This window comes from Bufo bufo, chromosome 7, assembly GCF_905171765.1.
Source record: "Bufo bufo chromosome 7, aBufBuf1.1, whole genome shotgun sequence".
Lineage (NCBI taxonomy): Eukaryota > Metazoa > Chordata > Amphibia > Anura > Bufonidae > Bufo > Bufo bufo.
In genome coordinates this window covers 222,381,624-222,396,406 of record NC_053395.1, presented here as the reverse complement: position 1 = coordinate 222,396,406, position 14,783 = coordinate 222,381,624, and the positions used below count along the sequence as shown (strand labels likewise).

The 14,783-nt window shown below is 46.1% G+C and overlaps 1 protein-coding gene across 6 annotated transcripts in view; it reads left to right on the top strand.

Moving 5' to 3' along the window:
- The window catches only part of PLCD4 (phospholipase C delta 4), a 66,435-nt gene extending 57,256 nt beyond the window's left edge, over positions 1-9,179 (top strand). For all 6 annotated transcript variants that reach the window (XM_040441270.1, XM_040441268.1, XM_040441269.1 and 3 more), the window contains 3 exons: positions 323-458; positions 7,260-7,409; positions 8,555-9,179. In XM_040441270.1, coding sequence (XP_040297204.1) covers positions 323-458; positions 7,260-7,409; positions 8,555-8,670 — 402 coding nt within the window. In that variant the 3' untranslated portion in view covers positions 8,671-9,179. The remainder of the gene's footprint in view (positions 1-322; positions 459-7,259; positions 7,410-8,554) is intronic.
- Positions 9,180-14,783: the final 5,604 nt, after the last annotated feature.

The following is a 14,783-nucleotide window of genomic DNA, read 5'->3' as shown; positions in this document are numbered from 1 at the left end:
TAGTCTAGGGGTTCACATACTTTTTCCACCTGCACTGTGAATGTTTACATGGTGTGTTCAATAAAAACATGGTTTCATTTAATTCTTTGTGTGTTATTAGTTTAAGCAGACTGTGATTGTCTATTGTTGTGACTTAGATGAAGATCAGATCACATTTTATGATCAATTTGTGCAGAAATCCATATCATTCCAAAGGGTTCACATACTTTTTCTTGCAACTGTATATAATTATATACAGGAGATGCCGGCATGGTCCATAATATATTCTCTATATCCCCCTTGCTCACGTTGTAGACTTATTGCGGTGTTATATATTGTGTAGGTGATCAGCGCTCAGCAACTGCCCAAGGATGAGAACAGTAAAGAGCGCTCCATCATAGATCCTCTGGTTCGAGTGGAAATATTTGGGGTTCCCATTGACCAATCAAGGCAGGAGACCAAGTACATAGAGAATAATGGTAAGCTGTAGGACATCCTGTTATCTTTACACCATGGACAGCAGGTACTGAGGTAATATTACTTGGTGTTCCACAAAGCAAAAGCCCATACACATCAGAGGTCTAAGATCTGACACATGGCCTGGCAGTGTAAGGGTTCTTTCAGACGAGCGTATACTGACAGCGTTATTTCAGTATGATTCTGTAGCAGTAAGGTCATGCAGAGACACACAGCATTATAAATCAGTACAATGCCGTCCACTCCTAAGAAACGAGCAGCATTCATACCGGGAAATCACACTTATACACTAAGCACGATTCCCGCACAGGAAACACTTGTCTGAAAGAGCCCTAAGGGTGCGACCACATGGTGCGGTCGTGCCATGGTCATACTGCGGTTAAGGAATGCGAGCACTTACCGCATGTGATTACCACATGTCTAATCCTGCTTTTATGGTGCGTTTCTTTTGTCTGCGTTTGTTTATGGACTGTTGTGGATGATCAACTTAATAGCCAATGCGGTCAGCTGCTGCAAACGGGCAGGCATGTCTTATGGACGACTGGTGCAGATACCACAACTTGGGAAATGAGATGCCGCGGTTCTAACTGTAGAATGACCGCGCTGTGTGGTCGTACTCCAAGCAACATTTCGAGGAGAAAATAACTTGAGCATCTTGTCACAAATACTTGATGAAAAATCTCATCCAATTTTATGTAAACAGGTTCTATGCAGACCTATGTGTCTCCATGGTAACAGACTACATGCACAGCCTTTGTAGTCAGACCCTGCGGGCAGGCTATAGTGTCTTCTAACTGCCCTGTTTTACTGTCTGTTAGGACGTAGTAAAGTCACAGTCTGGACCACAGTCCGTGAACAGTGACGGCCAGTTCGCAGTGTTCGCCAACGAACACATGCGGGATGCCATCTTGACTGACAAGTCCGGTGATGCACAGGTAAGTCCTTACCTGTGCCTGTGACGGGAGCCAGTCTGAAACAAATGCGGTCACCGGGAGCAGGCAGTTCCGAGAACAGCCCGAAGAAGGCCCCCGGCGGCTGTATTCGGAACTGCCTGCTCCCGGTGACCGCATTTGATTGGCACAGGCACAGGAAAGGGCTTACCTGTGCATCGCCGGACTTGTGAGTCAAGATGGCAGCCCGCATGTGTTCGTTGGCGAACACTGCGAACTGGCCATCGCTGTCAGTGAAACCCAAAGATGTTGCCACCCTTCCAAAACCACTTCTTGCAGTATGAAAGCTACCCAGCTACCCCTAAGTATTCACCAGAGCCCACTGCAAGGCAGCAATGACTTGGCTGCTAGAGACCCAGGATACGTCTGCGGAGCTGATAGTGGAATACTGGTGCGGGCACACAAGTAGCCGACCTGCCAGGATAACCAGGGAGGTACAAAAACAAGAAGGGTCAAAAACAGGAAAAGACATACAGTAAACACAGACCACAAACGGTTAATCCAGAGGAGATCCAGGTTGATTATCAGGAGAGTCGATATAAACACATAGCCTAGAATACTAACTGAAATCTCAGGCACGGTTGATAGATGACGGCTGTCTTAAAGGAGTTTTCCAAGACTTTTGTACTGATAGATCAGGGTCTGACACCCGGGACCCCCGGTGATCAGCTTTTTGAAAAGGCATTGGTGCGTGCAGCGGCCTTCTCTCTGCTTTTCCTGAGCCACGTGACAATATGTTCATCGGTACCGATCAAATACTGATGACCTATCCTGAGGACACAGAGGTCAAAACCTGACCGGCTTGGTTTCCAAAGGATGAGGAGGATGATCCCGCGGCGCAAAGAACCAGCCTTTGTTGTCAAACTGGAGACAAATTTATTTTTTGTAGCAGATGGTACAACACGTTTCGGGGTGTTAGAACCCCTTCTTCAGGTACAGACAGCTTGCCGGGACGTGTCTGGTAGACATATTAAGAACATGTGAACGGACCCTTAAAGAGGACCTTTCACCGAATCTTACCCTATGAACTAAGTATACATACATGTGGAGCGGCGCCCGGGGATCTCACTGCACTTACTATTATCCCCGGGTGCCGCTCTGTTCTCCTGCTATGCCCTCCGGTATCTCCGTTCCCTAAGTTATGGTAGGCGGAGTCTGCCCTAGCGCTGGCCAATCGCATTGCAGATCTCACAGCCTGGGAGAAAATAACCTCCCAGGCTGTGAGCTCTGCGCTGCGATTGGCCAGCGCTAGGGCAGACTCCGCCTACCATAACTTAGGGACTGGTATCTCCGCCTACTATAACTTAGTGAGCGGAGATACCGGAGGGCATAGCGGCAGAACGGAGCGGCGCCCGGGGATAATAGTAAGTGCAGTGAGATCCCCGGGCGCCTCTCTACATATCTGTATAGTTAGTTCATAGGGTAAGAATCGGTGAAAGGTCCTCTTTAAGTGTTTTCAGTCCGCAAATTGAGGATCTGCAAAATACAGATACTGGCCGCGTGAATTCCGCATTTTGTGGACTGCACATGGCCGGCCCCATAATAGAAATGCCTATTCTTGTCTGAGATCGCGGACAAAAATGGGACATGCTCTTATCTTTTTTGCGGGGTTCGAGGAACAGAATTACGGATGTGGACCGCGTGCTTTCCGCATCTTTTGCAGCCCCATTGGAATGAATAGGTCCGCACCCATTCCGCAAAACTGCAGAACGCATGCAGACCCAGAACTACGGATGTGTGAATTGACCCTAACCCTCCTAACACAGGAACACCCAGAAATGTCTTGTGAACTCCTGACGCTGTCTGTGGGGTCAGAATAGAGGAGGAACACCTGACTGCAAGATCAGACTACAATCAGTGTTTGTGTGTAGTCTGTAACCATGGAGACACATCAGTCTGCATTTGAACTGTTTACAGAAAATGCTAAGAGATTTTTTTATGAAGTATATTTGCAAAGCTGCATAATAATAAAATCAGTGGCTACACCAACAAAGGAAACCGTGGGTCAGTGCTCTACCCCGCGACTCACCCCAATGTCGTGGATAAACGTAGTAGAAATAGACTTAATGCTGGGGGGGCACTCTGCTATCTGGTGCTGTATGGACTCCTCATAGTCTGTTTACTATACAACTGTAAATTTATTAGAAAAGAATAATAAAAAGTACAGGTGAAACTCGAAAAATTAGAATATTGTGCAAAGTTCATTTATTTCAGTAATGCAACTTAAAAGGTGAAACTAACACATGAGACTCATTACAGGCAGAGCGAGATATTTCAAGCCTTTATTTGTTAGAATTTGGATGACTATGGCTTACAGCTTATGAAACCCCAAAGTCTCAATTTTGAGGTCCCCTTTGCTCAGGGGGTATGGATTAGTTAGCGGACTAGAGGGTGACACTTTGAGCCGAGAATATTGAACCTTTTCACAAAATTCTAATTTTAAGCTGCATTAATGCAATTCATTTTAATTTGAATTACTGAAATAAATGGACTTTTGCACGATATTCTAATTTTTCGAGTTTCACCTGTATATATACAAGATAACATAAATCATAAAATTTATGTGGACGTATAAATCAAGGACAAATGTTCAAATGGTTTATCAACCTAAAAATATAAGTATTAAAAAGTAAAAAATAAAAATACAAATAAAAATGAAGATAAAGTCTTTAAAAACAAGTTTCCTAAATGTGCAAAAATTACTAAATATTTAGGAACATTAGTCACCTGTTGGTATTGCCAGTTCAATCCTCAGATGTGTAAAAACAGGGATATATATCGAGGTATATCAAGATACGAATTCAAGTTATATTGATCTTGATGACTTGGTGGCGCTATTGTCTACCGGTATATAAATATTGTGTAGGTAGCGCTGATGGTTCTTTTGATTGTGTTTCAATCAATATAGCCCATTTTTATATAGAGGATTCTTTTTATCCTATAGATATTGTTCCATAAAGTTATTATTAAATGTAGTGACCAATAATTAGAGGCTTATTCTTCTACATTACCGATCCTTATACCGCTGTATCTGTAAGCTCAGGTTATTGGTGATGCTGCCTGATGCGCGATGTTTCTTCTGCTGCGCTCACCGGCTCATAGCGCGGTCGGGAGTGGCAGCGATATCTTGTCTCAGGATAGTTGCGAGGATGGCGGATGTACTGATGCTCCTGGGGGCTTTGCCTGGCCAAATCGGGTGGTCAGTTCTTTATAAAAACTTAAAAGCAGTGCTTGAATGTATTCATTATACTTTTCACTGCAGGTTATCATTCAAGCACTCCTTTTAAATTTATAAAGAACTGACAACCTGATTTGGCCAGGAAAAGCCCGCAGGAGCATCAGTACATCCGCCATCCACGCAACTATCCTGAGACAAGATATCGCTGCCACTCCCGATACAGTGCCTTGCAAAAGTATTCACCCCCCTTGACTTTTTTCGTGTTTTGTTACATTACAGCCTTAAGTTCAATGTTTTGTTAATCTGAATTTTATGTGATGGATCAGAACACAATAGTCTAAGTTGAAATGAAAAAAAATATATAAATAAAACTATTGTTTAGAAATAGAAAACTTGCCATGTGCGTATGTATTCACCCCCTTTGTTAGGAAGCCCATAAAAATCTCTGGTGCAACCATTACCTTCAGAAGTCACATAATTAGTGACATGATGTCACCTGTCTGCAATCTAAGTGTCACATGATCTGTCATTACATACACACACCAGAGGCTGCAACACCTAAGCAAGAGGCATCACTAACCAAACATTGCCATGAAGACCAAGGAACTCTCCAAACAAGTAAGGGACAATGTTGTTGAGAAGTACAAGTCAGGGTTAGGTTATAAAAAAATATCCAAATCTCTGATGATCCCCAGGAGCACCATCAAATCTATCATAACCAAATGGAAAGAACATGGCACAACAGCAAACCTGCCAAGAGACGGCCGCCCACCAAAACCAAGGACCAGGCAAGGAGGGCATTAATCAGAGAGGCAGCACAGAGACCTGAGGTAACCCTGGAGGAGCTGCAGAGTCCACAGCAGAGACTGGAGTATCTGTACAGAGGACGACAATAAGCCGTACGCTCCATAGACTTGGGCTTTATGGCAGAGTGGCCGGAAGAAAGCCATTACTGTCAGCTAAAAACAATAAGTCTCGTTGTGAGTTTGTGAAAAGGCCTGTGGGAGACTCCCGAAATGTATGGAGGAAGGGGCTCCGGTGTCTGGGGCAAACCCAACACATCACATCACCCAAAGAACACCATCCCCACAGTGAGACATGGTGGTGGCAGTATCATACTGGGGGGACTGGGAAACTGGTCAGAGCTGAGGGAAAGATGGATGGCGCTAAATCCAGGGATATTCTTCAGCAGAACCTGCCCCACTCTGTGCGTGATCTGAGGCCAGGACGGAGGCTCACCTTCCAGCAGGACAATGACCCCAAACACACGGCTAAAGCAACACTTAAGGGGTTTAAGGGGAAACATGTAAATGTGTTGGAACGGCCGAGTCACAGCCCAGATCTCAATCCCATAGAAGATCTGTGGTCAGACTTAAAGATTGCTGTTCACAAGCGCAAACATCCAACCGGAGCTGGAGCAGTTCTGCAAGGAGGAATGGGCAACAATCCCAGCGGTAAGATGTGGCGACTGCTCCTAGAGACTTATCCAAAGCGACTTAGAGCTGTGATTGCCGCAAAAGGCGGCTCTGCAAAGTATTGACTTCAGGGGGGTGAATAGTTCTGCACATTGACCTTTTCTGTTATTTTGTCCTATTTGTTGTTTGCTTCACAATAAAAAACAAACATCTTCAAAGTTGTCGGCATGTGCTGTAAATTACATGATGGAAATCCTCAAACAATCCATGTTAATTCCAGGTTGTGAGGCACCAAAATACGAAAAAAGTCAGGGGGGTGAATACTTTTGCAAGGCACTGTGTATCGCCGTTTTTACACATCTGAGGATTGAACTGCCAATACCTACAAGTGACTATTGTTCTATATATTTCGTCATTTATTTGCAAATATAGAAAACTTGTTTTTAAAGACTTTATCTTCATTTTAATTTCTATTTTTATTTTTTATTACTTATATTTTTAGGTTGATCAACCAATTGAACATTTGTCCTCGATTTATACGTCCAGATAAATTTTATGATTTATATAATCTTGTATTTATACTTTTTATTAGTCTTTCCCAATACATTTACAGTTGTATAGTAAACAGACTATAAGGAATCCATACAGCACCAGATAGCAGAGTGCCCCCCCAGCATTAGGTCTATTTGCAAAGCTGGTTAATCTTAGATGCATTGACGCAATAAATAAAATGGTTTACAAAAGTTCACACCCCCGCATAGAAACAGCAGGAAAATCAGCCAATTATAGGACTTGTAGGGCCCCACTTAGGGCACATGCAGAAATCGGAGGTCACGTGGAAAAATCCGTACAGTATAATCTATGGGGCGCATTTCAAGTGGATTCCACGCAGACTTCAGTGCAGAATACGCAACAAAATATGCATTGAAAATAGGCTGTGTGAACATACCCTTAGTATGGGAAGGCTGCAGGACTGTCAACAGAAAGGTTCTGCATGTAGACAACAGGGACTACAAACTGACCCGAAGGACATGTAGTAAACCTCACCCAAAAAAATAAATCAATGGACAAGCGGTAATTGCACTACACGTGTATGCGGAGACTTCTCTGCGTGCATTCCCTATTTAGAACATCTGCTAGTAAACGGCTGATGTCCTGGACTCCATGTGAATTTGTAGGCTGCAGATCTCATCAATATTTCATGTGGCCAAGCATAGGCGAGAGGTAACTGCACACCAACGTCTGTCCTTCCATCTAAAGGATTTAACCCCATGTGGTACGAGACACTGCAATTCAAGATCCACATCCCTGAACTGGCCCTCGTGAGGTTCGTGGTAGAAGACTACGACAAGACCACGAGGAACGATTTCATCGGACAGTATACCCTCCCATTCAAGAGCATCAAGTCAGGTGAGCGCCTGATGTCCCTGACCTGTACGCATTCTGACTGTTTGCAAGTTCTTGGCTCGTCAGCAGCAAATATCGGGCAGCATGTAGATGACATAGGGGATGACCTTAGAGATGACCCTGTGATCTAGAAGCAGGTGAGGATCAGCTAAGGCTGGGCTAAGACCTAACCACAAATTTGTACACATGTATCCTATAGCAATCGTAAATTCATGTTTATGGTGAGCTAGCTCCAACCATTGATACAAAATACAGTGAATTTAGAGGACGTCCCTGCACCCCTTTCTTATTTTCCTCACTGGCTGGTGAATGGGCTCCCAATTGTGGTTGATACTACTGAAATGCTATTGCTATCTCTTATATTAAAGGGGTTGTACAGGAATAGAAAAACATGGCTGCCTTCTTCCAGAAACAGCACCACCCCTGTCCATAGGTTGAGTATGGTATTGCAGCTTCAATGGTGCCGAGATGCAATATCAGACACAACCTATGGACAGGTGTCGTGCTGTTTCTGGAAGAAGGCAGCCATGTTTTTTTATTTTTTATCCTAAGCAATCCGTTTAAAGGTTGAGGTTGCAAACATATGAGCTGAGAACTGTTTAGCTCCGCCCACTGTCTGCCACATGACCTACCAGCTCAGCTGTAACATTGTAACTATCCCCTGAGCTCCCACGATGCACTGCTCTCTGGTCACAGGAAACCAGCAGAATTCTGGATTTACAGAAGAAAACGTCTTTTAACTTAAAATCAGTACAAGATGGATGAAACAAAGGATTGACAATGTCACCCAAAATTTTATGTAGATTTCACCTGTGAAATGTTGTAAGGTGTTAGTGAAAAGTGGAGCTGTCCTTTAAATCTTATAAAGCTCCTGGGCCCCAGTGTACCCCCGAAAAACACACATTATTTTAGTATTGGTCTCATTATAGGGGAAAGAAGGCCCTTTTAGGCCCCAGAACCAAGATGCGACCACAACCTCTGCACCCGCTATAGATATACTCCTCCATACATGCCGCTGTACAATTCCTGATGGTATTCCGGACTATCCTTTGGTAGATGTGCTTGTATATTTCCAATTCCGGTGAACCCCCCCCCCCTCCCCCCACATACATTTCTCTATAATTGACATGCTTTTTTTCCCCCCACAGGTTACCGCCACATCCACCTCCTTTCCAAGGACGGCACTAAAATCCCACCAGCCTCGCTGTTTGTTTACATCCGTATAACAGACAGCGCAAATCCAGTGCAGGACACGGAGGGTTAATAGATATGGCCACCACTTGTATGTCCAGTGACAGTCCTGAAGCTCGGCCTTACTGCTGTTCCGCTATATTTTGCACTCCCCCTCCCCCACAGAACGCTATGTTGTATATACTTGTACATGGTGTTATTTTTTATGTATTTAATGTACAGAGGTGTACTTGGTGCTATTCTATTGAAAATGTTATGTTGCTGATTAACCTATGAAGATAGTGTTCCCGCTGTAACCCAAGCCATGAGCTGGACCTCGGCGCTGCCCCCTGCAGCATGAACGGTGTTAGCCATCTTGCAATATGACCTCAATTAATAGGGTTGTTTGATCTACAGATTGTGGGGCCCCTGGGGTATAGTCAATGGCAGGGACCAAACATGATCAGATGGGATGGCCGGGGCGACCACAAAGTGAATAGATATTTATTTATAAATGACTGCAAAGGATCTATTGACTTCAATCAGTGCTGGAGACACCCCACCACTTTAGCTTGCAGAGAGGGGTCCCAATTAAAGGACCCCCCCCCCATTAGCTCAAGGTGCCCTAATGGGAAATCTCACCCAGAAAACCCCTTTAATGGAGGCACTGTGAAGTATTAAACACTATTCTAGAGCGCTCTTCTGACGTGTGTATCTGCCCTCCGCAGACTGAACTCTCTATATACCGTGCTGTCAGTGGAAGGATGGGGTGACACTTTCCATAAGGCTAGGTCCACGCAGCCACTTTTGTCGGGGCATTGCAGTACAAGGTTGTATGTTGTCATAGCCTCAACGCAAAAGCCTTGCATTGCAGCCATCAGCTTAAAGGGGTAATCCGCAGGGGCTGTAAACTGATAAAATGGGTTCCCTCCCTTATGTTAAAAGCACCCCCACAATACACTGATCATACAGTCCCAGAGATCAGCTGTCATCTATGAGAAAACCAGCAAGTAAGAACCTATAGCACCACCACAATTCTTACTGAAATCAGCAGGTTGCCCATGTAATGCATGGATATGCTGGGTCCTCCAGAGCAAGTCACACGCTTTGTAGCCGGTCTTGCCTCATAATTATGTTATGATTAATTGCTTAATATACCAATTATACAGAGCTCCAAATCTTGGGCATTTATAAAACATAGTATTTTAGCTACCTGCAGCCACCGCTAGGGGGAGCACTAAACTTGCTGCTTACTGTCTTATTATTGATTTCAATGTATACACTTCTGAGCTCCCCCTAGTGGTGGCTGGAGGCAGACAGATTTGTATTATTTTTTTCAAGTGGGTTGTTCTGCTGGACATGCTCCCCTATAGAAATTTAGTAGTGTTTATCGAGCACCAAAGTGCTCGGGTGCACGAGTAGAACACTTTGGGATGCTCGGGTGCTCTATGGAGCACCCGAGCACAATGGAAGTCAATGGGAGAACCCGAGCATTAAACCAGGCACCCCCTGCTCTGAAGAGGGGAGGGTGTCTGGTTCACAGGAAAAGGTCAGAAATTGATGAAAACACCACCGAAATGGTTCGGGAACAGCATGGGGAGGATGTCTGGATGCATCTTGGACTCCCAGGTCGCTGCTGGGAACCATGTTGTCCGAGTAGTACGCCACTTTTACAGACTGACAATAATACGCACCAAAGCGAAGATAAAATCGATTTTAGAGGAAAAATTGTTGGGAAACATTCTTTCCTGTATTTTTTACTTGTATATAAAGTGCAAGTGCTGCCAAAAATTACAAGGAAGAGGCGCTCCGATACAACCTGTATATCACATAAAGGAGGGCCTCATTCACATTGTGGTACAATTGTTCAGGTAGTGGGACTCCTACACTCATAAAGCCTATGCACTAAGGGAAAGGGCTGCCAAAAATTACAAGGAAGAGGCAATCCAATACACCCTTTATTACACATATCATACACACCCTTGAAAAATTATGATTGATGGCCTGCTGGTGACCCTCTAAAACATTAGGGGCAAGGGCAGACTAATAAGCATGTTAAGATAGAGGAGGACGAGAAAAGGAAGATTGAACCATATACCCTTTTTTGTGGTGGAAGGGGTGGATGGGAATACAGTGTATTCAGTACACCATAAAAGCCACATGTAAAGTGCCTTCATGTTCAGCCGCTTTCCTTTGGTGGAGCAGAGAAGTCAGGGGCAATCCAGGCCTTGTTCATTTTGATAAGAGTCAACCTGTCAGCATTTTCAGTTGACAGTCGGATGCGCTTATCAGTTATTATGCCCCCAGCAGCACTAAATACCCGCTCTGACAAAACGCTGGCGGCAGGGCAGGCCAGCACCTCCAAGGCGTAGAGCGCAGTTCGTGCCAAGTGTCCAGCTTGGACACCCAGTAGTTGTAAGGCACAGAGGGATCACTCAGGACGCTGACATGGTCTGCTACGTACTCCTTCACCATCTTCCAAAACTTTTCCCTCCTTGTGACACTAGGCCGTGCATCAGGGTGAGGGTGCTGGCGGGGTGTCATAAAACTGTCCCAGGCTTTGGAGAGTGTTGCCCTGCCTCTGCTGGAACTGCTGTGTGTTCCCCTTGTCTCCACTCCTCGGTTGCCCAAGGAACTACGTACTTTGCCGCCAGCGTTCTCAGATGGAAATTTTTGGAGCAATTTTCTTACAAGGACCTTCTGGTATTGCACCATTTTGCTCGTCCTCTCCACCACAGGAATGAGAGATGAGAAGTTCTCTTTGTAGCGGGGGTCGAGAAGGGTGAACAACCAGTAATCGGTGTTGGCCAAAATGCGTATAACGCGAGGGTCACGGGAAAGGCAGCATAACATAAAGTCAGCCATGTGTGCCAGAGTCCCAACAGACAAGACTTCGCTGTCCTCATCAGGAGGATGACTCTCAATCTCCTCATCCTCTTCTTCGGCCCATCCACACTGAACAGATGGAATAAACCTGCTATGGGTACTACCCTCTGTAGCGGAGGCAACCGTCTCCTGCTCCTCCTCCTCTTCATCATCTAATTCACGCTGAGAAGACGAACTGAGGGTGGTCTGGCTATCACCCTGTGTAATGTCTTCTTCCCCCATTTCCACATGCAAAGCGTCGGCCTTAATTGTGAGCAGCAAGCGTTTGAGTAGACACAGCAGTGGGATGGTTACGCTGATAATAGCGTTATCGACGCTCACCATCTGTGTTGATTCCTCAAAGTTGCGTAAAAACCTCACAGAGGTCAGACATCCATGCCCACTCCTCGCTTGTGAAGAGCGAAAGCTGACTGGAAAGGCGACGACCATGTTGCAGATGGTATTCCACTACTGCCCTCTGCTGCACACAAAGTCTGGCCAACATGTGAAATGTGAAGTTCCAGCACGTGCTCACGTCGCACAACAGTCAGTGAGCTGGCAATTGTAAGCGCTTCTGCAGCGTTGCCAGACCGGTGGCAGCTGTAGATGACTTTCGGAAATAGGCACACATGCAGCGCACCTTAACCAGTAGGTCAGGCAAATTGGGGTAGGTTTTGAGAAACTGCTGAACGACTAAGTTGAACACGTGAGCTAGGCATGGGATGTGTGTGAGCTTACTGAGATCCAAAGCCACCACCAAGTTACGGCCATTATCAGACACAACCATGCCTGGTTCTAGGTTGAGTGGCGAGAGCCACAGCTCAGTCTGGTCTCTTATCCCCTGCCACAGCTCTGCGGCGGGGTGCTGTTTGTCACCTAAGCAGATCAGTTTCAGCACGGCCTGTTGCCGCTTTCCTACTGCAGTGCTACACTGCTTCCAGCTACTGACTGATGGCTGACTGGTGCTGCAAGATGATAATTCAGAGGTGGAAGTGGAGGAGGAGAAGGGGAGGTTGCAGCCACTAATGTAGGTGGTGGCGGAAATCCTGATGGAAGTAGGGCCCGCAATCCTTGGCGTCAGTAGCACCTGTGCCATCCAAAGGTATGACTCGCTCCTGTCCTCCACAATGTTCACCCAGTGTGCCGTCATTTTGGTATGGCACAGTTTGCAAATTACAATTCTTTTATCGTCCGCACTTTCCTCAAAAAAGCACCAGACTGCAGAACACCTACCCCTTGGCAAGGGAGATTGCCGCAAGGGGGTGTTCCGGGCCTGTTTGGTGTGGCCCGCCTTCTCCCTTTTGCCACCCCACTGCCTCTTCCAGACTGTTGTGGTGCTGCGGATCCCTCCCCCTCTGTACTGCTGTCCTCGCTCGGCTTGCCACCTTCCCAGGTTGGGTCTGTGACTTCTTCGTCCACCACCTCCTCTTCCACTTCCTCACTCTGGTTATCCTCCTGACTTGTTGACCTAACCACAACCTCAGTTATTGACAACAGTGTCTCATCCTCAACCTCTTGTGACACTAATTGCCGTTGACTTATTGGCAAATGTGTCTCATCATCATCATCCACCTTGTGAAACACTAATTGCCGTTCCCCACCGTCATCTTCTTCTGACTGTGGATGCTCAAGAGTTTGGGAATCAGGGCACAAGATCTCCTCATGTCCCTCTTCAAGCGGGCTTGGCGAGAGGCCCAAATCAAGGAATGGCGCTGAAAAGAGCTCCTCGGAAGATCCGAGTGTGGGATCACTTGTTTGCCAAGACTCTCCATGGTGGGTGGAAGGAGTATCAGGGTGAGGATTCTGTTGACCAGACTCTTGGCTACTGAGACTGGACTTTGTGGAAGACAGGGTGGTGCTTAACCGACTGGAAGCATTATCTGCTGCAATCCAACCGACCACCTGGTCGCCCTGCAAACTGGGACATGAAGCCAGGTATCGTGGATGAGTGTGTTTCTTGTGCTCTGGCAGCAGGCAGTTTCTCAGTGCCCAGGGCCACGGCCTCTGCGTGCACCATCAGCAGCACGGCCACTTAAATGGTATATATGCTTGCAAGTATGTCACACGTACAGTAGCACAGATTTTGTAAGTGTATGCGCAAATATATTAGACTGAATGTCACAGATATTTAGGAGGCGCAAATGTTATACAGGAGATGTAGCAGAGGTTGTGTCACTGTCACCAGCGGCCAAACAATTGCACGCAATTTAGCGCAGGTTGCGCTAATAATATATATTGCAGCCAGATAAAACAATAGTCCTTAAAAGGACTTTTGGGTCTCCAACACCTTTTTAACACTAAACCCTGCCTAAAAAAAATATATATATTCCTGTCCCTACACTATCTGTCCCTTCTGCTGCAGCTCTCTCTGACCAAGACTGAGCCGAACCACGTGTCATCGGCTCCGATATAGCACCCGATGACGCGTTCCGGCCAGCCAATCACTGTAATGCCAGTAACAAACATGGCTACGGCATTACAGTGAGTGCCAGTACTTCCCCGCACGTTTGCTGGCTGCGACGCGCGCTGGAGCACACGCAGCACCATTCATTCCATAGCGCTGTACATATGATAAGCGGTGCACATACATAATACAAAACAATTGCAATAAGCATGAACAAGACGAGGTGCAAGCTGGTACAGAAGGAGAGGACCCTGTCCGTGAGGGCTTACAATCTTAAAATATGCCCTAATCGCCTGCTTACATTCTGGCGACATGTCATGCCTATGGAAGGCTGCATTAAGCGCTAGGGCAGGGGCTGTCGAGTTGCACGGTGCTGTCTTAGGCCAATGGCTGTGAGGCAATGCTTCTGTCAGTAGGGCTGCGATGGGATGCGATGCTGCCCGCCGTCACCATGTAGCCTTATCCTAAGATTTATTTTTGTAGATCCAGAACTTTGGATGGGCCATGAATGCTGATTGTTCTATCTGCATGCTGCTCCATTCAGGAATCATTGGTGTGAAGATGGTCTCATGTATGAAGTGAATAGACGTTAGGGTTGCATTCAGTGACTGTAAATCCGGCATGCGACCTGCTGGGGCTGGATCGTATGTCCAGCATGATATAGGTGAACCCTATACCTGTGATGAGGTCTCTGCTCCTCCGTGGGCCTATAGTCCTCTGCTATGCAGTGGGGTGAATGGCACCCCAAATTAACCATATAATCAAATGTCGGACCTGTGCTTTATCCTGATTTGCGGGTGTAGTCATTGTGCATTGGATGCTGCCCCCCAAATCTTCCCAGACCTTTGATCCATCCCATCCTATGCATCATACACTCGCCAGGTCTTGTATTTGTAATACTATATGTAATGGGTGCTGACCGGGTCCCCGGACCAACC